At 33.5% G+C, this 26,774-nt stretch overlaps 5 protein-coding genes across 8 annotated transcripts; 2 read left to right on the top strand and 3 right to left on the bottom strand.

Annotated features, from left to right (window-relative positions):
- Positions 1–561: 561 nt before the first annotated feature.
- Positions 562–10,321, bottom strand: LOC146541253 (rhodopsin-like). The gene is made up of 8 exons (XM_085193918.1): positions 10,182–10,321; positions 4,890–5,168; positions 4,267–4,432; positions 2,866–2,999; positions 2,582–2,798; positions 1,973–2,057; positions 1,006–1,155; positions 562–780 (listed from the first exon to the last, which is right to left on the bottom strand). The coding sequence occupies exons 2-8, from the start codon at positions 4,969–4,971 to the stop codon at positions 664–666; spliced, it is 951 nt and encodes a 316-aa protein (XP_085050044.1). The 5' UTR covers positions 4,972–5,168; positions 10,182–10,321; the 3' UTR covers positions 562–663.
- Positions 5,491–10,634, bottom strand: LOC146541252 (visual pigment-like receptor peropsin). 2 transcript variants are annotated; one of them, XM_085193906.1, is made up of 8 exons: positions 10,496–10,634; positions 8,449–8,708; positions 7,890–8,052; positions 7,670–7,797; positions 7,380–7,602; positions 6,582–6,666; positions 6,080–6,226; positions 5,491–5,843 (listed from the first exon to the last, which is right to left on the bottom strand). In XM_085193906.1, the coding sequence occupies exons 2-8, from the start codon at positions 8,543–8,545 to the stop codon at positions 5,706–5,708; spliced, it is 981 nt and encodes a 326-aa protein (XP_085050032.1). In that variant the 5' UTR covers positions 8,546–8,708; positions 10,496–10,634; the 3' UTR covers positions 5,491–5,705. The 2 variants fall into 2 exon arrangements, with proteins under 2 accessions (XP_085050032.1, XP_085050022.1); XM_085193896.1 differs by lacking the exon at positions 10,496–10,634 and adding an exon at positions 10,182–10,321.
- LOC146541251 (SET domain-containing protein SmydA-8-like) lies at positions 10,443–19,665 on the top strand. Of its 3 annotated transcripts, none has more exons than XM_085193871.1 (3): positions 10,443–11,613; positions 16,792–16,955; positions 17,650–19,665. In XM_085193871.1, the coding sequence occupies exons 1-3, from the start codon at positions 10,443–10,445 to the stop codon at positions 17,821–17,823; spliced, it is 1,509 nt and encodes a 502-aa protein (XP_085049997.1). In that variant the 3' UTR covers positions 17,824–19,665. The 3 variants fall into 3 exon arrangements, 2 of the variants coding, with proteins under 2 accessions (XP_085049997.1, XP_085050005.1); XM_085193879.1 differs by lacking the exon at positions 10,443–11,613 and adding an exon at positions 12,450–13,699; XR_014878528.1 differs by lacking the exons at positions 10,443–11,613; positions 17,650–19,665 and adding an exon at positions 12,305–13,806 and having other exon boundaries at positions 16,792–16,929.
- LOC146541250 (putative alpha-aspartyl dipeptidase) lies at positions 19,530–20,541 on the top strand. Its single transcript, XM_085193930.1, has 3 exons — positions 19,530–19,665; positions 19,748–20,311; positions 20,386–20,541. The coding sequence occupies exons 1-3, from the start codon at positions 19,565–19,567 to the stop codon at positions 20,456–20,458; spliced, it is 738 nt and encodes a 245-aa protein (XP_085050056.1). The 5' UTR covers positions 19,530–19,564; the 3' UTR covers positions 20,459–20,541.
- LOC146541249 (uncharacterized) lies at positions 20,534–26,724 on the bottom strand. The gene is made up of 9 exons (XM_085193830.1): positions 25,922–26,724; positions 24,110–25,362; positions 23,432–23,595; positions 23,062–23,149; positions 22,782–22,990; positions 22,349–22,444; positions 22,127–22,244; positions 21,397–21,713; positions 20,534–21,265 (listed from the first exon to the last, which is right to left on the bottom strand). The coding sequence occupies exons 1-9, from the start codon at positions 26,479–26,481 to the stop codon at positions 21,050–21,052; spliced, it is 3,021 nt and encodes a 1,006-aa protein (XP_085049956.1). The 5' UTR covers positions 26,482–26,724; the 3' UTR covers positions 20,534–21,049.
- Positions 26,725–26,774: the final 50 nt, after the last annotated feature.

Below are 26,774 nucleotides of genomic sequence, written 5' to 3'. Positions count from 1 at the left end.
TTAATATTTTTAAGAAAAGTCGCAGGATCTCGACTTGTATTTGAACCTACTCATATACATACATGAGAAAAGCCATAGAAATTGAAGTGAATTCTAATATTTGAAATATTTTTTTCGCTCTGTAAACAGGACAAAGCGCTAAGTTCCACTACTTAACAGACAATGTCTCTAAAATTTACACTAGATTTCCTCTGCCTACCCTTCCTGTATGCAGGACGTGTGAAGTTAATAATAAAAATTACATTAATAAATAGCATTTTTTTTACATTTGGATTTAATGATTATGATAAATTTTAAAGATCTGGTTTAAATTATTTAGATGATAAAGACAATTCATTCTTATTCGAGTGCTTTAATATAATTATAAAATCTCATATGACAACTAAGTATGTATAAAACAATGCATCTAATAGTTCAAATTAGTTAACCTATATACACCATTACTAAATAGGATTAAGTATATTTTTTTAGTATACCAAGTTACAAAGAATTAAGGCTGTATTATAAAGGTACATACTGTTTACCCAAATAAAATAATTATATCATAATAAAAAACAAGTCTTACAAAATATATTTTTCCAAGATATTTATATTGTTTATACACATAAATGAATCTAAACAAATATTAACTTCTGTTATCTCATAAATATACATTAAGTATGTTTACTCTTTCTTCTTATCTTCATCAACTGTACGCGCGCCTTTGCAAATATTAATCATCTTTTGATGAGCTCTTTCATCAACCAAAAACATTGCTATTACAGTAACTGCAGGCGAAACCTAAAAATAATGACAAATAAAATATAACTAATATCTTTAATAATATATTACATAATTGTATCAATAATTATATATATATAATGTACCGAATATTTCGGCTATAGAATTAAAATAGGTGTAAAATTTCTCCACAACAGAACACGTGTTTTTATTTAACTAATACATTTTAAACAAAAGTTAATAAAAAATAAATACAGGAACTATACTCCTATAATAAATGTTTACCCAATGAATCCAAATGGCCCATTGTACCAGAGTGGAACATGGCTTCACCGTCACGTCATTAGCGAGCACATGGGACAGCACCACCCAGCCACGCATAGTCGCGATCGGCAACCAGCAGAGCAAGTTCACAATGGTTATCACAATAATACTCTGAAAAAATAAAGAATTAGTTACGTTCATGAAAAATGGAGAACGGAGTGCCTCAACGTTAGGTTCCCTCTGCCTGCACACGCTGTATCATGTATGGGATACAGCTGAAGCTAATTTTTTTAATTTAAGTTATGGTAATTTTATTTATTGATGTAATTAATGTATTGATTGAAAAGTTGTTTTGAAAAATAAGCTGGTTATAGGTAAATGACTCGTGCCGTGATTTCATTCCGTTAGTATCTAATGCAATATTATGATTTCGCATTTATTATTCAATATTTAATATATTTCAAAACCTTACTTTAGTAATAGTAAAAACATAAATAAATAATATTTTTGAAAGAATTTCGAAATTGGAACTATATGATTTGAATTTCGAAATTTGGTAGCTAGGTTAGGTAAGATTAAATGTGTTATTTAATCATCTGCAATAAAAGACAGACAAAAGATTAAAATGTCAACTTTAATCAGATAAAAATGTTACAAAAATCAAGATAGTAAAATCTTTTACTATGTGTCAATAAGTAAATTAATAATAGAAAACCTGAGATAAGTGTCGTTTTGGCACGTTCCAGGCGTATTTTTTATAGCCTTACTTACTTATAAGATACAGCTATCTTGCACACAGCAGAGTAGGCAGGAGGAACCTAGTGTTAAGACATTCCGTACCCCGTTTTCCACCGAATTTTGGAGGCATTGCGGGTTGAGTGGGGGAACTCAATGCCGTGCTCTGCCTCAACACCAGAGCAAAGAAATTACAGTCACACTCCTTGCCCCTTGCGCCACAACTGGCCTCACATTCCAGGTTGATACTCACACTTGTAAACTTGAATTCCTTTAGTAAATTTTCTGAACTGTCGTATTTTGATTCGAGATTCCTCGCCCAAATCAACATTACGATCCTTAAAGAAAATATATGAAAATAATATAAAAAAATAATTTTGGTTAGAAATTCTCAATTCAAAGACTTCGTTCAAAAAATGTATTCTCTAAATAAGAGTTAAAGATGAATGACACTTCGAATTTCACTGACAAGTGATTTTCCTAAAATAGCTGGAGTATTTCGGGAAATATAAGTTGGTAAAATTTGCCTATTAGGTACTCGTATGTCCAAAGACATCTTTACATTTTTAAATAATATTAGAATAATATTCATATATGGAACGATCTACATTCATGATTCAATACTTGTATTATGATCAGTTTCATAGGTTCTCCAATACCCTATTTAGGGGCCTGGGCCTATGATATAATTATTAAACATTTTTAACCGACTTCTGTAAGGAAAGGAGGTTATCAATTCGACTGTATTTTTTTTTACAATTATCGTTATCGTCTACATAAATTATGTTTTTAAAATAATTTATATTCATAGAATAATTAGATAGAAATATATTAATTACATTTACTGCTGCATTCTACTTACATAAAACCCGTGGACTTAACACTTCGCAATAGGAATATGGGGACGACAATAAACCTTTCCCACGTCTCCGGTACGATCATATCTAAGACGCAGGACTGACAAGAGAAGTCCAAGGCATATCTACCGACGCCGAGTAGCGGTGGCAGAGAATATAATGCAGCGAAGAAAACACACAAACCCTGATATAATATGTAATAGTTCTTTTGCATAGGCCACCCTGAAAAATATTAAATATAAATTTACATATTTAATAAAAAAATTAAATAAATATTTTTTATGCTCACCTTTCGTTATATATTTGGCTACCACATATCTTTCTATACAAACATGTGTTAGGCATTCCACTTCATAAACTGCCAAGAATGAATCCCAAAATCCAAAAATGTCACAAGATAACTTGTTCATACCATATTCAATGCTAAAACATTTAAGAACCTCATTTATATAATAAATGAATAGCCAAATTGCTCTTTTTTAACCGACTTCAAAAAGAAGGAGGTTATCAATTCGACTGTATTTTTTTCATACCAATATCAAAGTATTTAAATTTTTAGCAAAACTATTTTAATTGGGATTGACAAATAAATACTTATAAATCTTATTTTTAACTTAATGATAACTCGGAAATAGTAGTCGAAGCTCGCACATTAATTATAGAGACTAGCCAAAAGTTACATTAATTTGAAGTTGCATTAAATAAAAATGAATTAGTTAAATACGCCTACTTAATATCAATACCGGTGTAATTTTCCTTTGTTTTTTTAGCTTTACACTGTATCCCGCACATGATAGGGTAGGTAAAGGTAGCCTAGGAAACACTCCGTTCCCATTATGAGACTTCCTTCCCCACTTACCGAGTTTACAGTCCACTCAGTTAGTTGTGCTATGCACCACGACGGCCGTCTTAAACTTAATATTACAGAGATTAAAGACAAAATTTATGTTAAAAGATAAAACTAAGTCGGAAGTCGCAAGCGAGTGAAGTTGGCAAACACCAGCCAGGGCTTAATCTCCTAAATCCGAGAAAGTAATGTTCAATTGTCAGCTGTCTAATCCGGCAACACCTATTCAGCTGGCTTTTACAATATATTAAGCCGTAAAATACGAGTCACAAGGTGCGTTACAACTACACATAAAAACTAATTTTCTTTGGCGCAAAGCAATTTATCTCAATATCATATAAAACAGGCCACTCGTGGCACAGGGGCACAAAGCGTGACTGTTAAAGCGATCGGTAGTGGGTTCGATCCCCATTCGAGGAAGTAAAATATTTGTTTAAAATATTTTCATTTCTTCGCTCTGGTGTCTAGTGGTAAAGTGCGGCGTTGAATTCCGCTACTCTACACGCAATGCCTCCAGAATTCGGGGAACAGAATGTCTTAACACTAGGTTCCCTCTGCCTATCCTGATGTGAGCAGGATATAGTGTGAAGCCGATTTTATTGCCTTGTACATTTTATTGAGATTAAATTTGAATCGATTGTTTTTATTGCATTAGTTCAAAGATAATTATACGTACCTATGAATGTTTTACATTATGTATCTATAAGTGTTTATCTAAAAATTAGAAAAAAAGCGAGCGGATTTTTCATAATGGCATTTTTAGTATATTTTACTCAACTTGAGTAAAGGGAATTTCTAGTCTCAGACTTTTACGAGATTACTTAATTGTTCGTTTGTGCTCACCTTCCTGAGTGATTAAAAGGTATGAAGGAGGAGAAGACGGACATGGCGCGCCGTACGCACGCAATAACCGTAAAAAAGGCTAAGTTACGGTAGCTCGGGTCTGATCGTAGGTTTGTCAACAATAAAGCCAGATTCAACCACAAGCCTAACAATGCCGATATGGCCCCTGTAATGATAGAAAAATATATAATACACACCGTTGTGGCGCAGTGACGCCGTGACCGATTGTTAACGCACCGGTCGTGGGTTAGATCCTACTCGGGAGAATTCAATATTTTCATTTTTCTACTCTGATACCAAATGGAGGCGATAAGTTGGTCTTAGAAATTAAGGAGGAAACTTAGTAAAAGAGTGTTTTAATACTTGCTTTTGGATGCATATTCATATAGGCATATGAAATTAGACATTATAAATCTATATGATGCTAGTATAATGTGTATAAATAAAATACAAAAGCAAATAAAATATTTGAATAAATGACTGTACACAACACGTTTACAAGGACACAATATTCAATTATTATAGAAGGAACTAATAATTAATAATTTCTAAAAACAACTAAAATTAATAAAAAAATACATTTTATTAATAAAACAAAAACTGTTTAAAAACTGCTTAGTTACCTGTTATAACGAAACCTGTATCCAGGTTTTCCCTAGATTGATCATCAAATACTTCACTCCAGGTGCAGCTTAGAGCAATCATCGTGTTCTCCGTTCGTCCTTTCTTCGTCCGGCGCCGATGAAGTGCCACTACGCATCTAAGTCAAATGAGTTGTGCAGAATCTAGTATTCTTCATCAGATCTAATTTCCGAGTGTCAGTTTACGGTTCTAGTATTTCAGGTTTTGTTATGCTCTGTTTCCCCGATACGTGGTTAGAGCCACGTGAAAAACCACACGTCCTTTGAACAAAAGGCTGGCTTTGATTCAACTTAACTGTACTTTAATTTATATTTGATACTTTTACGAAAATTATGTAATTTTATATAAATTACAGGTAAACACGAGTATATATGTATATATAGCCAAAAAATAACAAAATATTCTATTGGAATCCAATAATGGTAACTTTATTTTTTATTAATATACCTACTATACATATATACCCAGAAAATAGTATTTTTTTACTTCAAAAGAATTAAAAACTAGAAGAAAGAAGAGAGCTGTTATTAATGTAGGTATGTAATGCATTTTTAATATATTCACATCAATAATTAAAAGATGTTTTTAATTTAATAACTTTAATTAACATATGTTTAGAGAACATTTTGCCGTCATTATTCTAGATGCGCTTGCGCATGCTCCTTTTGTCCATGTAGTCTATTTCTCCCGACACATTGTAATTTCTCGTCTTGGACTAGATGAACTCCTGACCATCGTCTTATGGAATGGTCGTTTGCATCAGATTCAAATATTCATTCGTAGGCTTCCCTCAATCATTAATAAAAACTCCGTCTATATCTCTTGGCCCGGTCTGGATGTAATAAGGCATAGTGCTTTCTCATGCGGCCTAGTAATGCAGCCCGAAGTCGTTCGTCTATCGCAAGGTAACTGAGTACAGGAACACTGGTCGCCGCCTGTTTATAATAGTAATTAATTGCAAATTATTCTCTTTTTAGTATTAAATCTAATTACTTACTGCAGAGTTAGTCACCCTATAGGCAAAATAATAAGTAAACTAACGTTTACTACCAAGTCAAATTAAATAATACAAAATATTTTCACTTCACTATCTTGTCTTTATAGAGTGAAACAGAAAGAAGAGAACATAGAAATCAACTATGAGCAGAGATCTCAATTAATCATTACTTGCCTCTGCAGCAATAGGCGCTATGAGAGCTAGCACCTGCGGTACGTGCGGTCTATATCCGTACAGCAGTAGCGGCAGCCACTGCCAGCCGGCCAGCACAGCGGCCGGGACCCACAGCGCGAGTGTCACCGTAGATAGTACATGAATAGACTAGATAAAATAAGTTAAAGTTAGAAAATTAGAGGTCGTCGTGGCGCAGCTATACAGTGTCTATTAATACGACGGCTGTGGGTTCGATTTCCATTTGGGGAAATGAATTATGTATTTAATATTTTGAATTCCACCCTTTGGTAACAAAAAAAGCCCGGCGCTGAGTCCCGCCACTCAAAACTCAAAATTTCTCAAAATTCAGCGGAGTGGATAACAGCTTGTCATAAAATTAGGAGATGGCAAAAAAAGATCAAATCGAGTAAAGTATTCTAATCTACTATTAATATACATCAGCTACAAAAGAATACATACGTAATTTATATTTATAAAACAATAGGTATATATTGTAAATTACCCTCGTCAATCGCCTCTCCTCCCTTTGTTGTTCGCTCCTATAATTTATCCTTTCCAGTCGAATAGCCTTTACCATGAAGAAAAATCTACAATATAATTATGCAGGTCATTAGTGAAAACATATTCATGTATTATGTATGTATTAATAATAAAAAATAATAAAAATAATAAAAAATGGAAAAGCATTAGTAGATATCTCTTTATTGTATAAAAAACTGGTCAAATGTTAGTCGGACTCGCCCACCGAGACTGATATTAATTTCAGCAGAGATTGTCAACAAATTGATCCTATAAGGGTTCCGTTCCATTTATAGGGTTCCCTACCTTTTGAGGTACGGAACCCTATAAATGTTTTGTACTAAGTATTTTTATACATCTACCTACAATATTGTAAGGATTTACATAAATAAAAAGTTGAGGAAATTTAATTCTTAATTGTGTGAAATCAAAAACATCGTGGATGAGGAAACAATGTCGTAAGTGGTAAAAAAATATTACTATTTTTATCAATAAAGTGAGTGAGTTTTGTAATTAATAGGTAATATGAATTAAAAATATGAAAAGGTTGAAAAAAAATTAAAAAATCAGCTTCACGCTGTATCCCGCACACAGCAGGATAGGCAGAGGAAATTTAGCGTTAAGACACTCCGATCCCCACATTCCACCGAATTTTGGAGGCACTGTGTGTTGAGTGGCGGAACTCAACGCCGCGCTTTGCCTCGACACCATAGCGAAGATATGAAAATATAAATTTAAATAAATAAAAACGTTAAGTAATGGGAATCAAATTAAAACTCACATCCCAATGACAGGAATAATTCCACACACAATGACATACGGCACACTGTAGCCCAAATCTTTTGCACCAGATTTTAATGACGGCCACAGCAGGGAACACACAGTACCAGTCGCGTCACAGGAGTATATTCCGTAGCCGAACAGCGGTGGAGTCGCAAAGATAATCGCCACCATCCAACACACAAAAATCAGCGTCCAATAATACCTAAAGTATACAGTTCTTTCTGAAACATAAGGGCTATTAATAATTGTCATCTACAAAAAAACGACCCCAACAGTACTTCCTCTAACCTCGCCTGTAGTATCTCGCTAGCAAATACCTCTCCAGTACGGTTGCGAATAAAGCAATCATTTGAAAGACACCAAAAAATTGATTCATAAACGCAAAAAGCTGACAACACGCTGGACCAAACAACCATCTGAAATATTTTTAAAACAAATTAATTCATCGATATATTAATAAATTGTCTAGAATATTTTTCACGAAATATATATATATTTAAATATATACCTCTTAGCTATTGCGGATGATGCTGAGAATGGAAATCCGAGGAGATTTCTACCAAGAGAAGCCGTGCAAAGATTCAGTACCAACACATGACTTTTGAATATAACAAGGTGACTGTGAATGAACGTGGCGTAGAGCCAAGCATTGAGCAGCACCCCGAATACACCTGCCATCAGACAATATGAGGGTTATGTGTTATGTTTTTTTTTTCTTCTTTCATTTTTCTTTCAGCTTCACACTGTATCTTACATGTAGCAGAGTAGGCAAAGGAAGCCTAGTGGTAAGACACTCAGCTCCCCACTCCCCGCAGAATTCTGGAGGCATTGCACCATCAACACCACAGCGAAGAAATAAAAATATTAACTATTTCATTTCTTCGAGTAGGAATCGAACCCACAGCCGGACGCATTTACAGTTACACGCTCGTGCCCCTGCGCCAGCACTGGCCTGGTAATTTATCACTTTCATGAGCATATCATATTATAGTCTTCTAGTAATATTGGCCTTACATATAACAACATAAATAAAAGAATTAAAGAAGGAATAAAGGAATTAAACTTACCAAAAACAATGAGACAAGCTCCAAGAAGAGTTTTGTATGAACTGTCAAAATAATACCACGGACACTCGTCCTCGTTATAATCAAACAGTGTTTGCATTGCAATGTAAATCAATATATCACGTTAGGCACCAAATGGAAGGGGACCGAAAACTTCAATTTGAATCAACACAAACGTCCACATAGGATGAGTGGTCACAGAGACTGGACAGGTTGTCGAACCAACTGGCTCCCGGACAAAGGATACGCATCATGTTACCGTCCTGGAAACATTTTGTATGCGACATCATAGTTCAAAAGGTAATATTAAAGAATTAGGGCTAATTATAGATTCTTCTATTAAGTAACTTTTCTATATCTAAATAAGAAAAAAGACACTGAAAATGAACTTCACTGAATTTGGAAGGCGGTTATAAGAAATATTAATAAAGAAATTGAAAACTAAAGATTCAGTCTATTCAGTAAAAGAATAAATGTTACATGCATAATACATATTTTAATAATAGCTCTACAGTAATATTTGGTGAAATATTCACCATAAAAGTTCTTATCTTATTTTTTTATTTATTAATCTGGTTTAATATCTGCAAATTTGTGGATAATAAAAATTATCCACAATATAATTTAAAACTTGAAAATAGGATTTACTCAAAAACTTAAATACGATTAAACTTAATAAGGCACAGCATAAAAATATGTAGATATAATAAATATGGTAATCGCAACACCTCTCCAAATATATTTCATTATTCATAGCCAAGACACAGGGAAGTTACTCGCCAACTAGTTTGCAAGTTAAATATATCCCGATACGTGTTCTATTTTATTCTATTTATGTTACAGTAGGCCAAATTTAGATTGCAACATACAATGCATGTTCAATGAACGCAAGCTTTAATGAGATTTAAGTTAACTTAACAATTCCAACGTTAAAAAATGTTAGTATGTGAGTGGTTACATTTCAAATAATTGTACTAGTTAGTGCCTTCTACATGATAATTACTTCTTAATTATTCGACAATACCAAACAAAAATTATGAATACGAAATTCCGATATTCCTAAATAAAACGATTATTTATTGAAGTATGTTGCTCTAGGGGTAGAAGATACGTTAAAAAATAAATAAAGATATTTTTCATATTTATATATAATTTTAATTATGTTTACTAAGATTTTTTTATTACACTTAAAGTTGTAACAATAATATGAAAATATAATCTATGAAACCATTTTAGTAAAGTAATTTTAAAATTTGAATAGTATCTCTTCATAGGCACATTATTTTCTCATAATACTTTTAGTTAACTATCGTTAGACTTTATGTTTTCACCGTAAATGCTTCTTATATTTATCAATTACTAATGAAACTTATTGTATGAGTTAATCTATGTTGCAGTAAAATAAATTATTAATATGTAATTGATTTACCAGCGGCTGTGCCAAAGCAAATAGATCTGAATCTATTCAATATGAAATAGAAAACCACAAATCATTTAGGTATAGTCATAGTTATACCTAATATCCAGCTTCTTGTTATCGGTGCTCTTTCTGGTTTTATTATTATCTAAACGTGCGATATATTTAATTTCTATTAGCTCTATTTTAAAATTAGCACCTAACTTACATAACAAATACTTTTTCACGCAAATGTCACTCCTGTTTAACACGTTATGTTGGTAGGCCTGTTAGCTACTAAAATATAAAAATTAGAACTGCTTCTATACAAATTACCTACCTGATAATTTTGTGTATAATGGCAAAACAATGTTGGCAACCGATGAGTGAGAAACGTCAGGTACGCTAACACTTAACACGAACGGCCGACGCACGTTTATCTAACTCAGTTAATTGCTGGAGAGATCGCACATGTTTTTGGCGATGTGTGTATATTCGATCACCACCAAGCTACCTAGCCAGTGTTATCAAAACCATTGATGTGAATAATCACAGCGAGTGCGCAGTGCAGCGCCGGCACCGGACGACTTGCGACAGGAAGATGTCGATAGAACAATTGTCTCTAATGATCCAGTATCATCTTGATGTTCTCACCTTGAACGAGGAACTTCCATATTCCAAGAAATGGACCATCTTTGAATCTCCCATAGGAGGCCGAGGTCTCGTTGCCACAGAAGATATAAAGGCCGGAGAAATACTATTCCATGATTATCCTCTTGTATCTGGTCCGAGGTCTGGAACTGTTATACAGCGCGGATGTACAGTTTGTAAGAATATAGATAACGACATTTTATTTAAATGTTCTAGATGTGCGCTGTTATTATGCTCTGACCAGTGTCAAAACAGTGGTGTCCATTTAAGTGACTGTAGTATAATTTCCTGTTGGCCTAACAAAGTGCCTATTGAGGACGTCGACGACACACTATTATCGCGCGCACTAACAGCTATACGCGCATTGTTGTTAACCGATGATCAAAAACATATTTTGACTTCACTTCAAGCTCATGTTTTAGAACAACATGGAAGTGAAATTAGAGACTTGCGGCAATTCTTTGACATACCCACAGAAGTAGAAGAATTTTTAATTTACGTGACTTGTGTTCTAGATGCCAATGCTTTTCAAATAGCAACACCATATGGACAACACGAGATGAGAATGCGTGGGCTTTATCCTGTTGCGTCCATAATGAATCATAGCTGTATATCCAATACAAGGTATAGTTTTAACGCTGAATCTCACATGACAATAAAAGCTTGTAAACCGATTTCGAAAGGCACAGAAATATTTACGTGTTATTCTGCAATGCTATGGGGTACTCCTGCCCGGCGACTTCACCTTGAGAAAACCAAGCATTTCTTGTGTTATTGTGAAAGATGTGCTGATCCCACAGAACGTGGTACGCTCTTGGCAGCCCTCAAATGTTTCTCAAATGTATGCGCTGGTTCGCTGCTACCTATTGAACCCTTAAAATTAAATTCATCGTGGCGCTGTTTAGATTGTGGCATGCATGTTCCTCACAACAATATATGCTCTATACAGAGTGCTCTGGGGAGCCTTATAGGGTGTTTGGATTTTGAAAACATTTTTGAAGTAGAAAGATTTTTCTTAAACAGAATCAGCAAATATATTCCAAAATCCAATCAAATTATGGTTGACCTGCAATGTCGTCTTATATGGAAATTCGGAGAAGTCGAGGGATATCGGTGGAATGGTAAGTAACTATTTTTAATTTTTATCGAATTTAAAAGCCTATCTTCGAACAAGAATGGACAATTTTATGTAAAACTTATTGGTTTCGAGATATCGAAGATAAGATCCTGACATGTCGAGATAAATATGTAAGTACAGGTATTTGACCTCTTGTACATTTAAACCATGTGAAGTAGTATTGATAATAAACAAATCTTAAATCAAATAATAGGCCATTGTGGCGCAGGGGCACAAATATATGACTGTAATGCGATGGTTGTAGGTTCGACCCCGTCGGGGAATGAATTGTTTTATATTAATATTTCCATTTCTTCGCTCTGGTACCAAGGCAAAATTAAGGATACGGCGTGAAGCTGAAAAAAAATCTATAGTATAAAATTAGGTCATTGTATGAAAAGAAAATCAAAACTTAAGGCCTGGTACCTGTTCCACGCGGTCGTGGGCGGCGGCGGTGACACGTATGTCAACTGATGGTAAATGATCACCGGTACGCTCGTCTTTCCATAAAAAAAATAATATGCGTAATATAAAATAATCTACATATCCAGTTCCAAAACGTATATAATAAATATATTTCCATTAGAAAATAATTTTATAATTTATTCCATTAAATTTAACTACGTTTTGATTCAACATAAAAGAAAACTTTTAAACAAAATTAATTAAGCATAAATGTAATGCTACGATTATTTTACCAGTATAAAATAAAAAAATAAAATATACAAACATATGTAATATCTCAGTATAAGATGACGTCAAATGCGATACGCAACTAGGCTCCATGAATCAGTAAGTAGGTAAATTCCAGAAGCTATTTTCATAATAGTTTAAATGCGTATATCGACGTTGAAACGTTATATGCCGTCAGTCAATCTCAAACACTGCCGAATTGCTTGCACTTCGCGCGCGAGAACCAAAATCAAAAATGGCAGAAGTTCCAAATCTCGAAATGTTCCGCCCCTTTTTCTCCGATAGTCTACAATCAACGTTTAACGTGACAATTTCTACATCCATATTAGGAGGAAGAGGTTTATTTGCCACTCAATCTCTAAAGAAAGGATCACTTCTATTTATAAATAAACCTATTGTGTTTGGTCCTCGAGCTGATTGTAAAATTGAAATATTTTGTTCTAACTGTTATCAAGTCAACGATTCATGCAGTTCATGTGAAAAGTGTCACGCATTCGTTTGTTCAGAAAATTGCAAAAAGTCATTAGACCACATGCACATGTGTTCACTTATTTGTGAAAATTGGAGCTTAAAGGAAACCGTTATTAGAATAGATAAAATTTCTATTATACTTGGACGTATGTTAATCTATTTACGGTTCTTGTTACTTCCTGAGGAACAAAAGGCTTTGTTGAGAATATTCCAACACAGTGATATTATATCGAAATTTCAAGAACTTGATTTATTACAATCGGTTTTTTTTATACCTCAGCATCACGTTGATTTTTTTTACGTGGTACATTCGCTGATGAAAATAAACTGTTTTCGAATCAGTAGTGTTCATGATAGTAAAAGAATTGAGCTAAGAGGTTTCTATCCCTTATCAACGTTCATGAACCATACCTGTACTCCGAATACCAGAAATATATTTACATCAGAAAATGCTATGGCGGTGTTTGCAAGCAAAGACATAGAAAAAGGACAGGAGATTACATGTAGTTATACAGGAATACTGCCGTGCACCCCCGTTCGGAGATTACAACTTTTTAAAACTAAACAATTTTGGTGCAAATGTAGTAGATGTAGTGACAAAACAGAAAATAGTACAAACTTATCATCATTGAAATGCTTAAATAAAGAATGCATAGGAATTCTTTTGCCCAAAATACCTTTGAATCCGCTGTCAAAATGGCTATGCGACACATGTTTTGCCGTGGTGTCGCTGGAAGAGATAAACATGATACATAGTGTGTTAGGCAGCCTCGTCGGTATCCTTCAGCTGGATGATGAATTTAAAATGGACAACATCATTCTCAAAAGGCTTGCTGAGTTTATTCCCTTTTCAAATCATATTTTTGTTGATATAAGGATGAGATTAGCATTAAAACTCGGTTTTTTGGAAGGGTGTTTACTTAACGGTATAAATAATCGAAATAAAAATTCGTATAACAAAACTAACTTGACTCAATAACTCAATGGATATAGGTATCATTATTAAAACAATTGATGATCACAATAATGACAGGTATGGCATTCTGTTTAATTTATCTATTCGTGTGTCATTTCATTTAATTTGCATGACATTTTTTCTTGATGGAACAGTTATAATAATTTTTGTTATTTACAACAAACAGACATTTGTGAGACGTGAATGCAATGCCCCTTACAACGAAGCGAAAAACGCATCAGTCTCTTCATAACTCTTTCGCTTCTTCCACTGTCATCAACCTTCTCATCAACACTTCCTCCAGGGTGTCTTCGAGCTTTTCAAGTGACTTTTTTCCCGTATTATGGATACTGTATTCTCGAAGCTCGACCCACATCCCTTCGACCTCTCTTAAGGAAAGAACTCTCTTGTCTCTGTAACGTACTATCGTAAACCTAAATATTTTTTTGGTTTTTGACTACGTGTAAATTTTGACAAAACAACATAATTATAAGCTTAGTATATATAAGTATATAATATATATCAAATTGAATATATAACGTTACAATAGAGCCTATTATAATAACACGCACAGTGTTGAATTTCTAGGACATGATGCGGTTTGCATTATGTCAAGGTTTTGTAAATATATTTAATGTAATGTCAAGTAACATATTTTAAAATGGAATTTAATGCGCAATTTTTGTTTACAGTTAAAAATTGATATTCTTATTACAGACATTAAATAATTAGTTGTAGATTTATTCATATTTATTAAAAACATAATATCAGGTTCATATATCGTAATTTTTTACACGTATGTTGCTGATAAAAAGGCAATATAAATTATTTCATTTGTGTAATGGTAAACGTGTAGCCTTGCTAATTAATTACGTTTGCATTAATTATAATGATCATTATTATTATTTGGATGCGTCTCGCTGAATAGATATCTAGGTCGGAATGTTTACAACCACTATTTCTACATCAATTCACACATTTACAATTACTTACTTTCTTCAATAATATTTTTAGTGGCAATCACATACGACAATACAAAAGACATAAATAAAGAAGAAAGTAGGCAGAGAAAACCTAGTGTTATGACACTCCCCACTTTTTCCCCATTATCCTCCGAAGTTTGAAAGCATTGTGTGTTGAGTGGCAGAACTGAACGCCGCGCTTTGTCTGGTTACCAGAGCGTGAGAATGAAAATATTAAATATTTTATATGCTCGACTGGGAATCGAACTCACAACCTGTCAAGTCTACAGTGGAGCGCATGTACCGCTTGGCCACGACTTAACCGCACATACGTGTGTCTAAAATATAAATAAAATATATATTGAACGTCGAACCCCAAATAAGAAAAGGCGACAATGAAATATAGAACTACCTGAAAACGTAGGTATATGTATATCAAATATTAAAAAATCGTAAAGAATTCCTTATTGCAAAAACCAAATGTACCTTAATAATTTAAAAATATAAAAATTTTTGAAATAACGACGACTTAATAGAATATTTATTGTTATTACCATGTTTACGTTTCAGCTAAATATATTATATGAAAAGACGCACATATTTATATTATAATGCGTTCAAGCTTTTATACATGACGGCACTTTGTTTAATCTTAATATTCTGTTTCAATTTAATTTAGCGTTAAAAAATCCTTTTGTAGTACATTATTTGAATTTGATATTGTTAAACTAAAAGCCTATTGCTTTTTAATAGGCAATAAAAATAATTGTACTTTACAAATGTATCTATATATGGTAGATATATATTATAAGTGACCTCTGTTTATCGTTTGAACACAAAAATGTAGGTAGAAGGGGTTTATGCATTTAAATTTAGTTGAACAACTACGCCTTTGCACGTCAGAAAACTGCGCAATTTCCACATATCTATATTGTAAACGCTAGTACGAAAACCATATTACTTTAAAGCTGAGAGTAAATTTTAAAAGTCATTAACGGCATTGACTTCGGTGTGTCCTGACATATTCAAATATAATATATAAAAAGTGTAATGTGCATCTAGTGAATAAAACCAGTGAGGATTATTATACGTAGGTCAGTCCAGTCAGTCAATTCGATCCATCGCTAGCTGTCATGGGCGCCGCCGCGAAGAATCCAAGACCACACGTGGTGACGAGGTGGATGTGCGGACCACTGCCGTTAGTACACTATCAAGCCTAATATTTAATAGCCACTGGGATCAAAACTGAATTATTCTTACCATGTTTATTAATAACGGTATTCGGGCGAGTAAATTATTTGGCATCGATTGTTATGTATTACGATATGTTAATCAATCGTTACGTGTCTCTCTCTCAGTATTACGTGATTGCTTGAAACTTGTTGACAGTTATTTGTATAATATTTGCACTTTTCTTGTTGTACATTCAAAGCGGTGGAAGTTGAAGGTCTGTGAATAAATACGTTGCCAACTATTTGAATATGACGACTGGCTCCAACGTCCGTGGCCGATGGATTTCAAACATTAGTTACAGAACTAGAAATTCTTGAAATGAGTTGTCAATCACCGTTGTCTAGTCGTTAAAATATCTAAACAATTTTCTTTATTTGCATTTTCTTCAAAATAATCTAATATTATTATTATTTTTATAAATTCAATTTAAAAAAAATATATATTACACAAGTAGTTTAGCATAGTAACTTATTATTAGGAACAACTTTCATAACAATGCTTGCGTATATGAAATCTTAAGCTTCAGTCATATTTTCAAAAATAACCAATCTATTCTACTTATTTTCTAACTAGGTACTATAATTTCTTTTTCAGCTTCACACTGTTTACCGCGTCAATTTTCGAAGCTCTTCATTCCCCAATTTTCGAAGCATTACGTTGAGTGGCGAAACTCAACGCCGCGCTTTTGCCTTGGTACCAGAGTGAAGAAATAAAAATATTAATAAATAATAATTCATTCCCCGAGTGGAAATCGAACCCACAACCATCGCGTTACAGTCACACATTTGTGCCCCTCCGAAGGCCTCACTACAAATTAATGAATATTTTTAAATATTAGGTACATTTAATGTAATTCTAACGTTTGCAGAGCTGTCAGAATCTCGTTTGGCCCTGAAGGAGAGCCTGTGCCGGGGCACGCTGCGCACGCTGGCGGCGCTGGGCGCGGGCGACGCGCACCTGCGCGGCCTGCTGCTGTATCACCTGCACGCCGCGCTGGCAGAACGCGCCCGCCGGTCTCCCGATCTGTATGAGGTACGCCATCTTTTACCACACATTAGGGGTTGTTCTTTAGCTTTGAATAGATTTGTTTTTAAGTTTTCAGGTCATTTTTTAATATAATTTTTGGGGTGGGCACAGGAGTGTTCTGGGGTGGGCCGGACCTCCTGGACCTCCTGGCGGACACCCATGACTTTAGGCATAACATACTTCGCGATTATACCAAACATATTGATCAAAACCTTCGACAAAGTCGGTCATTCGCTGACCGAGTTTTTTAATGCTATGGATACTTTTGAATTCCAAATTGTCATATTTTGTATTTACCTATCTAGGTGAATTTTGTAAATAACCATTTCCAAATCTCTTATCCAACTTACCATATTCTTACATGTACACCTAGTACACATGTACAGGTGTACATGTATACTAGGTGTACATGTATATGTTATTAATCTTAATTAAGATTTAAAAAATATTAGAATCTGACTGTATAAACATAAAGTTTCTTAGTCCGATCTCCACTCTGTCAGGCGAATTAATTATTTTCATGTCACTGCTTTAATACCTTTGTCTTAGGTCAGTGAAGTGAAATTCCGCCGAAAACGGAGTGTCTCTGCCTACCCTGCATTGTGCGTTTAACTTAATGATTTCTGTTGGCATAACATTTAGATATTTATTATTTTTTAGTGTTACGTCAAATCATTGATAGAATTGTTTTATTTTTCAGGAACTGAAATCTGAAATTGAGAGTACTATAGAGCAAGCCTATAATATACTTCAAGGCGATTTATCAGCGCCGCCAGACCTAGAGTTACGAAGACAATATCTCGGCCCTGGTAGCGATAAGCCTCATGAAGAAAAATTTTTTATTCTCGATTCTCCCGATAGGCTTAGTTTGTAACAAAATCTGAATATAATAAAAAATATGAAATATATTCGTATAAATGTCCAAGATGTAGTCAATTTTGCAAACCATTTGCAAGTAGTCAAACTATTTCACTATTTAATATATTTAGTGCTTATAAATTACAACTAATCTACTTAATCAATATGAAATAGACAATTAAACAAGCTACGCTCAGAATGTATGACAATTTTTAATATAAACATAATTATCAAGATTTATGTTTTTTACATGTAGGAACATATAGCTCTTCACATCAGAATTAATATTTCGATATGTATTATTTACTGATGATGATGCTTTACCATAATGAATTTAAAGAAATATGAATTAATTAATGCTATCTTATCAAATAATATTAAAATTAAATATTTTAGGTCCAAAATAATTGTCATTTATTTTTCCTTCCCTAAATAAGATGCTTATAGTTAATATTGATTAAAAGGTTAATTTAGAATATAATGTTAATTATGATAATTAAATTTACATTATATCTTAAGTATTTTTTTTTAAACTATGAACTGGTAATATTTTTTTTTCAGTAAGTAGGTACATACTTAAAAGCATTCTGCTTGCAAGAATAATGTGTTGGATACGAATCAGATTTTTTTTTATTGAACTTGGCTCTTAATATAATGGTGTCAGGTTTTTTATTTTCCTTTAAATCTTGATTAGATATAGTTTGCTCGATCAAAAAAAAATGTTTGTTCGTTGTAGTTTTTTTTTAATTAATTTTATACCTCAGCTACAAAATGACAATAGCTCCTGTCACATATGATTACACAAGCTTGATGTTGCTAGCGTATGGATAGTGCCTAATAACGGATGCTTTCCCAAATTATGGAGAATTATAAATATGTCAAATTATTGATATAATCCTTCATTTACATCCATTTCGTTCATATTTTGGATTTTAATAAATTAAAAGTTAATTGACGTGGTAAAAGTATTAAAAATTAAAAAGGGTCACTTTACAAGAATGGAATGTGTAATACATATAACGAAGCAGTAAAAAAAGAAAAAATCCTGAACACTAGGCTGTACTAGATGATATAACAAAAAGCAAGAATAATTATTAAGTGAAGCGACATATCAGATGAGAATAAAATTATGAGGATGCAATATCCGACGTAGACAAGTTTATATATTTTTTATGTTAGTTTTTTTATAATAAACTATATTTTTAAATTCTTTCTGTCTGTATATACTTATATTGTCACTCACGTAAATGCAAAGCTCAGCTTAGGCCCCACGAATATAGTAGGCTAATTGTTTTATAAATTATGAAAGAAAATACACATTAAGCGTTTCCAAGTTTTTAACTTTGCTCTCTAAAGTAAATATTGAATTTTAAGGGTAATTAGTGCTACCAATCGTGGTAATGTTCCGACTTAACGTCATAATGACTACAAGTTCAAATAGGAATCTTGATTTTTTGTTGTTAAAAACTTTATATTAATCATTATTATATATTTAAATGTTCCAAGGTAAAATAGCAAGTAAAGAATTTAATACCAATGTAAACACCAAAAGCCATATTAAAACTGCATAATAATATTAAAGCATAAATTGTAACACGATTACCTATTTACAACTTTACTGTTTATCAAACCAAAGCATTATCGTGTGATTACTGATATTTTCAAATCGATTTCTTTATCTCAGTCGATACTGCACATTGGTGAAGCTCGTTACAAATAAAACACATTTTTGCAAATATTATTATAATACTTACACTATGAATCCTAACCGTAAAGCACTTCTTTTATCATCTTCTAATTGTCACGGGTATTCTCTATTAGAATTTGCAAAACAAGAAATCTCTTCATTCTTGCAGCAGTAAGTACTATTTAATAAAATTGCTATTTAATAAAAAGTCACACTTGTACATAATCTAGAGTATCATTTTTATTTGTTTCAGAAATAATGTTTCTGAGCTAATTTTTGTACCGTATGCACAAAACGGATATGATGAATATACTAGAAAAGTGAAAGAAGTCATTGAAACATGGGGTTTCCCTGTAACAGGCTTACACACCTACCCAGATGTAGTCAATGCTATAAATTCAGCCAAAGCCATATTTATTGGGGGTGGAAATACATTTCTTCTTTTAAAGACACTGTACGATAAAAATCTTGTACATCTAATTAGGGAGAAAGTGAATGCTGGAAAACTTTTGTACATAGGTAGTAGTGCTGGAACAAATGTTGCAACAAAAAGTATACATACTACTAATGACATGCCTATTATTTACCCACCATCTTTTGATGGTATTGGTATAGTGCCTTTTAATATTAATCCTCACTATATTGATAAAATAGAAAGTGAAACTCACAAAGGTGAAACAAGAGACCAAAGAATAGGCGAATTTATGGAAATGTCACATGCAAATCCAGTTCTTGGGTTAAGAGAAGGCTGTCTTTTACATGTAAATGGAGATACCTTAATATTAAAAGGAGTTGCAGGTGCTGTGTTATTTGAAAAGTGAGTAGTTATTGCATATAAATATGCAAAGTAATCTTTCTTTCAGTTTTTATACAATTTATTTATTTTTTCAGAGGAAAAAACAAAGTTGATTATCCAGTAGGAGCAGATGTCTCATTTCTTGTAGAAAATATGAAGGATGTTTAAATCTATTTCTATTTTTGTTTAATATCATACATTTCAAAATAAAATAATATATTTTAAATAATAAACAATGAGATATACATTTCTTTTTACCTTTTATTTATGAAAAATATGCAGTGGTAATAAACATTGTAATGAAACAATTTTTCTCATTAATAATAATCAACAAACTATTTTATTAATAATATTAATAACAGAAAAAATAAAATAGGTAGCTATTATATGTATCTTAGAGAAAAAGAATTGTGAAATTGAGCTAGCTTCTTAAGTTGCCAAAATTTCAACATACAATACATTATACTCATGTTCATTATGGAATTCTATTTGTCATACTGTTACACCTTCCATTGGAGACATGTTTCATTTAAAATATCATCATAACAGAAAAATATTTTTAGAAAACAAAAATAAATGCTTAAACGAGTGAGAAACGAGAAGTGGGGACATCCATGAAATGCCACTCAAATCCTACTACATTTGAATTTTACAAGTTTACTAAAAACATTTGTCTATCCTTAGTGTGGAATAACACTGAAAATATTAAAAATATCATCATGACATTCGCCTTGAGAAATTCCAATTAGAAAGTCTTCGTCAGCCATTCACCGGTGCTTGCATGAGCAAAGCTCTAGCTGCGTGGAACAATGACGGCTGAGGGGCCACTCGGGACTGTCCAGTACGTTCTGCGACTGGCAACTGACAGAGATATCTACGCAAGGCTAAGTCACGCCTTGCGCTTAAACCTCGCGTTATTTCACAACCGGATCCGAAAAGAACAGCTCGCTGACGTTTACGTTTTTCTATTGCCACCTGTAACAAAAATATTTATTGAAAATCAAATTAAATAATAATATTTTTACAAAGTTTGAACACAAGAATATTATATATGAAAATATTTTGTAAATTATGAATAACAAGTTAATTTAAAGCTGTAAAATTACCTGAATAGCAGCTACTGGATTTAATGTATCCACATCAGGAGGTACTTCAGGTTTATCTGAATTATTTTGTTCATGGTTCCCGTTAACTAATGTAGGTTGGTCGTCCTTGATCTCTTGTGCTAGAGACTTAGCATTTTGCTCCAGTATATTTTGTACGACAGTTTTGCCGGCCATGTCGATCGATAGACCTAATCGAGGTAGAACTCGTTCAGGTCTCCACCGATCTCTTGCGCCACCCGCTGGTGCAGTTTGCTCGCGCCGATGTACATCTGCCACCAGACTTGCCCAATCTACACCTAAAGCATCACCTAGCCCAGCTAAAAATAGGAAAACATACATAGTAAAATGAATATATTGCTAACTTGATTTTTTCAGCAATACTGGCTTAAAATGTTAATGTGTTAAAGGTTATTACCAAATTAATGATTATACAGGCTGAGGCATTAACGTTAGTGAACTGGTGGTAAATTATTTGACGTTTAAAAAATGAAGCATGTAACTTCTTAATTTGCATAAACTTATTTGACTTTGTGTAAAACACTACACAGATGCAATCAATACAACAAAAACAACAAAATACTACACACACTATAATACATTATTTATATTAACATTAAAATAATTTTAGTGTTGAAAACTGAATTTAAAACATATCAGATAATAATTAAATAAATATTATTCTACAGTAGTCATTAGTATTAGTGGTGGATTATTTTGTAAAATGTTATACCTCGAGTTCGTTCTTCTTCTAATTCACCATCAGATATTTCCTCAAAGTCCAAGTTGGCAACATCCTCATCATCTTTGCCATCTTGAGATTCCTTTTCCTCCCCAGCTCCACTAGTATCCTAAAAAAATTAATAAATATATCATGCATAACATTACTTATAAGTAAAGCCTACTATACTGTTCAGGAAATTGAATAATATTTATAAATATTAACAGTATAAACCTGTGTTGATTCTTTCTCCGAACAATCTGGCTTAGATACATTTTCCTCAACAGGCTGTTCATTTTGACTGCTGTCGTCTATGTTTTGGTCAGCCATCTGGAAAATTATATAGATAATTAAAATAGATACTAATTACCATTATATAAAAAGAATTACAAATATATAAAGATGTATTTATATCTTAGTAATTCTTTTTGAGGTGCTAGTGGCATAGTTTGACAGCCTCTGACTGTAATCGCGACGGTTGTGGGATTCCCAACTGGAGGCCATGAATTCATTGAGTTCTACCAATCAACCAGCAGCTGCAATGTCCTAAAAATTGTTTGAGAAGTGGGCAATCTTAACAGTAGGTTAACCCTGTCTACAGTGCTTTATGTGGGATACAATGTGAAACTTAAAATATAGAAATAATTAAATATTATTTGCAAATTACATCATCTCTTTCAAGAATGTCGTCGGGATCATCGCTAATTTCACTGAGATCGTCAGGAATGGGTTTATCATCAGCCTCTGGGTCTTCCGCGGTCACAGTTGGTTGAGAGGTTGATGCAACAGCTTCTTTAGTTTCAGTTTCATTCCTCGGAGCGCGTCTTTTGTTAGGATCGTTTCTACCGTGATCCATTCTCCCACGATTGTAATCATCTGAAGATTTTGATGAATTATTTTAAAAGTTTACAGTGTAAAAAATACTCAAATGATAATATTTAACCAACCATGCATACGGCCGCGGTGCGGTCCGGGGCCATGTCCACGATGATGCCAACCCTCCACATCCTGATCTTTATCACCCCATTCGTTCATCTAAAATACGTTTTTCACATCAATAAAAAGATAACAGTAATAAATCAATCTCACTACAGCTTATTAAGCATACCAAAATGAGGATATGGACATCCAAGGAATATGTGGGATAGGATAAAACACGGTTCTACAATTCTTCTGCGATAGTCAATTCGTTCATTCCAATAAAAGTATTGATGATACAGACTCACCTATAGGAACAATTTAATAATAAGTAATAAGGAAATTTTGTATAAAGGCTAGGATGGGATGTAGATGAGACCAAAAAAAGAGCACATATACCTGCGAATCGAGCATTGGCCAATGACGTTCACGACCCCAATCGCCGGGGCCACGATAATCTTCATTATCCCAGTCCTTGTGAGAATGAATATAACGCTCGCGCTCCATAGACCCCGAACGTCCCTCCCACGAACGATCGCGATGTGGCCGTCTATCATCATATCCTGTGAAAACAAGTAATTATAAAAATAAAAGAGGACTCTGGCCATTGATTTTTTTGTATTATAGGCGTGTTGTATGATCTAGGCCCTAGATCATAGAGCCCTAGATTCTAGGGTGTTAGAAGGCATCCTCATACACCAAGTCATACAACAAACATACAAACAAACAAATACAAGATATTTTTTACGTATTTTTTTGCATTAAATTTATCTAGGTTTTGAAAAAGTAACCACTGCGCGCAACTTTCTTTAGGAGTTTCAGCTCAGTCAGTCAGTTTCTTACAACCCATATATTACAAAAAAATCGCCTGTGATGCCGAACAATTCTAAAAAGGAACCTCTGCCGCCACCGCCGTTAATATATTGAGGCGTGAAATTTACCTTAAAATTGAATTAACGCTCATTATATCGTATACTTTAAAATCTGTCTGATCTGAGCCTCAAACACTTTATATACATATATATATAAAACAATTAAATATTATTTATTATTATTTAAAAAGTCTGAGTCACACACCTCTTGGGTCTCCCATGGAATCTCCATACATCCTGTCATCGTCTTCAGGATAACCTCTTGGGGGACCAGACATATCATAACCAGTATCATAATGCCTATCCCTGCCCTGTATATTGTAACCCGGTGAACGTTCACCTTCTCTAGCCCCGCCGTCATAGCGATCATCCATTCTATCATAGTGTTCTATATTATGTCCATGGTCATATTGATGGTCCAATCCAATATCATAATCCCCTTGCTCCCTGTCCATGCTATCCAATCGCTCCCGCTTATTTGAACGGTCTCTTTCTAATCTGTCCTGTTTACGACTACCTCTATCTGAATCTTGACGATCTTTCGAATTAGTTGAATTCTTATCTGACTCCAAAGCTCTATTTGAAATAGCCGCCAATGCTGCCAAACGCTCTTCTGGACGGGGCAGTAGTCTTTGCATTGGTTTATTTGGCTTTTCCAAACCTTTATCTCCCCTACTGCTACCCAACCCACGATCACGACCTCTCCGTTTCGGATCATCTCTTTTGGTGTCTTTGTTTCTATCTCGCCCTCTGTCTTTTCTATCATGCCTGTCTTTTTCGTCGTGTTTATCCTTTTTTCGTTCTAAAGAACGGTCTTTATGATCGCGGCCTCGATCTCTATCTCTGCTTAAGGAACGTTTTCTGTGTCTTTCAGGGCTTCCATCACGTCTCACTTGTTTCTTAGGAGAAACAGGCCTACTTCTTTCAGAGCTTTCCTTTCTCCTTGGATCTTTTGGATGAGAGCCATGTCTGCGAGGAGATCTAGACCTTGGTTTTTTCGGTGATCGACTACGTACTCTGACTCGATCTCTTTCTTTTTCACGATCTTTGTCCCGCTCCTTTTCACGCTCTTTTTCTTTTAGACGATCTTTTTCTTTTTCTCTGTCACGAACAGAGTGAGGTGATGTACTCTTATTTCTCTCTTTTCTTTGAGGAGATTTCACTGTTTTTGTAATAGTCTTTGATGTGACATTTTTAGATGTAATCGGCGGTGTACCACCTGATTTCTTTCCAGGTGATAGAGATTTTTTACCAATAGCTTTTGACAAATTTTTCTTTTTTGTAGCATCATGTTTTTTGGTGATACGGTCATCTTTTTTAACAATCTTTTTAGTTTCACTTTTATCTCTTTTGTGTAGTGAATCACTTTTAAGTATTTTTTTCTTAGGAATATCACATTCTGATGATGAACTTGAGTTTCTTTTTAATTTTCCTTTCTTAATTCTTCTTTTGGCATCCCTAAAATTATATGTTTACTATAGTGAAAGTTAAACCTAATGTTTATTTAATTTCACACTATATTTGTCACAAATTTTTATGACAAGGTGTTAAATGGTAGAACTGGGATGCATTTGGTCTTTTAACCAGGGCAAGAAAATGAAAACAATTAATTTCTTCAAGTGCAGATAAAACCTACAACCAGTGATGGTGGATTGAGGGTGGATTTATGTACAAGTAGTGGATTTAATTTCTGCTGCAATTTTGATATTCAAACAATTATCATTTCAAGACTAAGAAAAGTGGAGAATTAATAATATTCAAAGAACAAATTGATATAAAAAGTGAGGACTTTAAAATACTAATGATAAAAATTTTAACTTAAGACTTATCAATTTTTATTTCTTTAATAGATATCCAAATTTAAATAACTTAAAGAGCTTAATTTATTATATATGTTTTTACATGTGAAGTAATTGTTTTGTGTTAATCTTAACATTTTGCATATCTATTGCATATCTATTGCCAGTTAAATAGTTCAAAGTACAATAATTATAACTCGAGTTTAATACACTTATACCTTCCAGACGATGATGATGAAGAGCTTCCATCTGAAGATGACGATGACACACTTGTAGAACTAGAACTCCTTGATGATGATGAGCTAGATATTGCTTTCTTTTTATCTTTTCGCACATCTTTTGTTGAGTCCATTTTCAATTGTAACTCTAATTCACGTTGCAATTGCAGTCTTCGCTTTTCCAAAACGTCAGTATCCGCATACTCTAGGTCATTTTGATCCCAATTGTCAATTTCACCCTCAGGGCTACGACCCGACCTAACAACTACAGCAGAATGCAAACGGTTTTTACTATCATCTTTGGGAAGACGTTTATTCTCACTATCTTTATTTGCCGCACGTTGTTTAGATGGGCTAATTAAAGTATGTGTAGATGCAAACTTACAATTTTTTCCGTAAGCGCAACTGCCGTGTTGTGCCCACTGTCTACAATAATCAGTAACTTTTTTAGCACTTGAAGATTTCTTGGTACCGAGGCGTTCAAACACGCTAGGTCTATTCGAAAGGTCTTTTGTTTTCGGCAACTCGACGGTGATTTTTCTTTTTCCTTGTTTTGACATTATAATAAAGAAACATTGGTCTCACCGAAAGCGTTTATTAGACACATGCATCTCCTTATCTCAAAATATCAAGAAAGAAAAAATAATTGTTGTAATAAGTTCAATGTATTCATTAATAAAAGAGTTTTAATAAATCATAATACTAATTCTTCAATGTATTGATTAGTATTTAGTTATATGAAGCGTCAAGAGATAAAATTTGAACGCCATTTCAATTTTCGCTGTCAACTTTTTTTTAAATTCATTCACAGCCTTAGATGAGTAAATGTGTTCTGTAGCCTTAGACTCTCAAG

The sequence above is a fragment of the Heliconius melpomene genome, chromosome 1, assembly GCF_056956725.1.
Source record: "Heliconius melpomene rosina isolate 202511_hmr_F chromosome 1, ASM5695672v1, whole genome shotgun sequence".
NCBI classification, from domain to species: Eukaryota; Metazoa; Arthropoda; class Insecta; order Lepidoptera; family Nymphalidae; genus Heliconius; species Heliconius melpomene.
The sequence above is the reverse complement of the archived record's forward strand: the minus strand, read 5'-3'. Positions and strand labels throughout refer to the sequence as shown.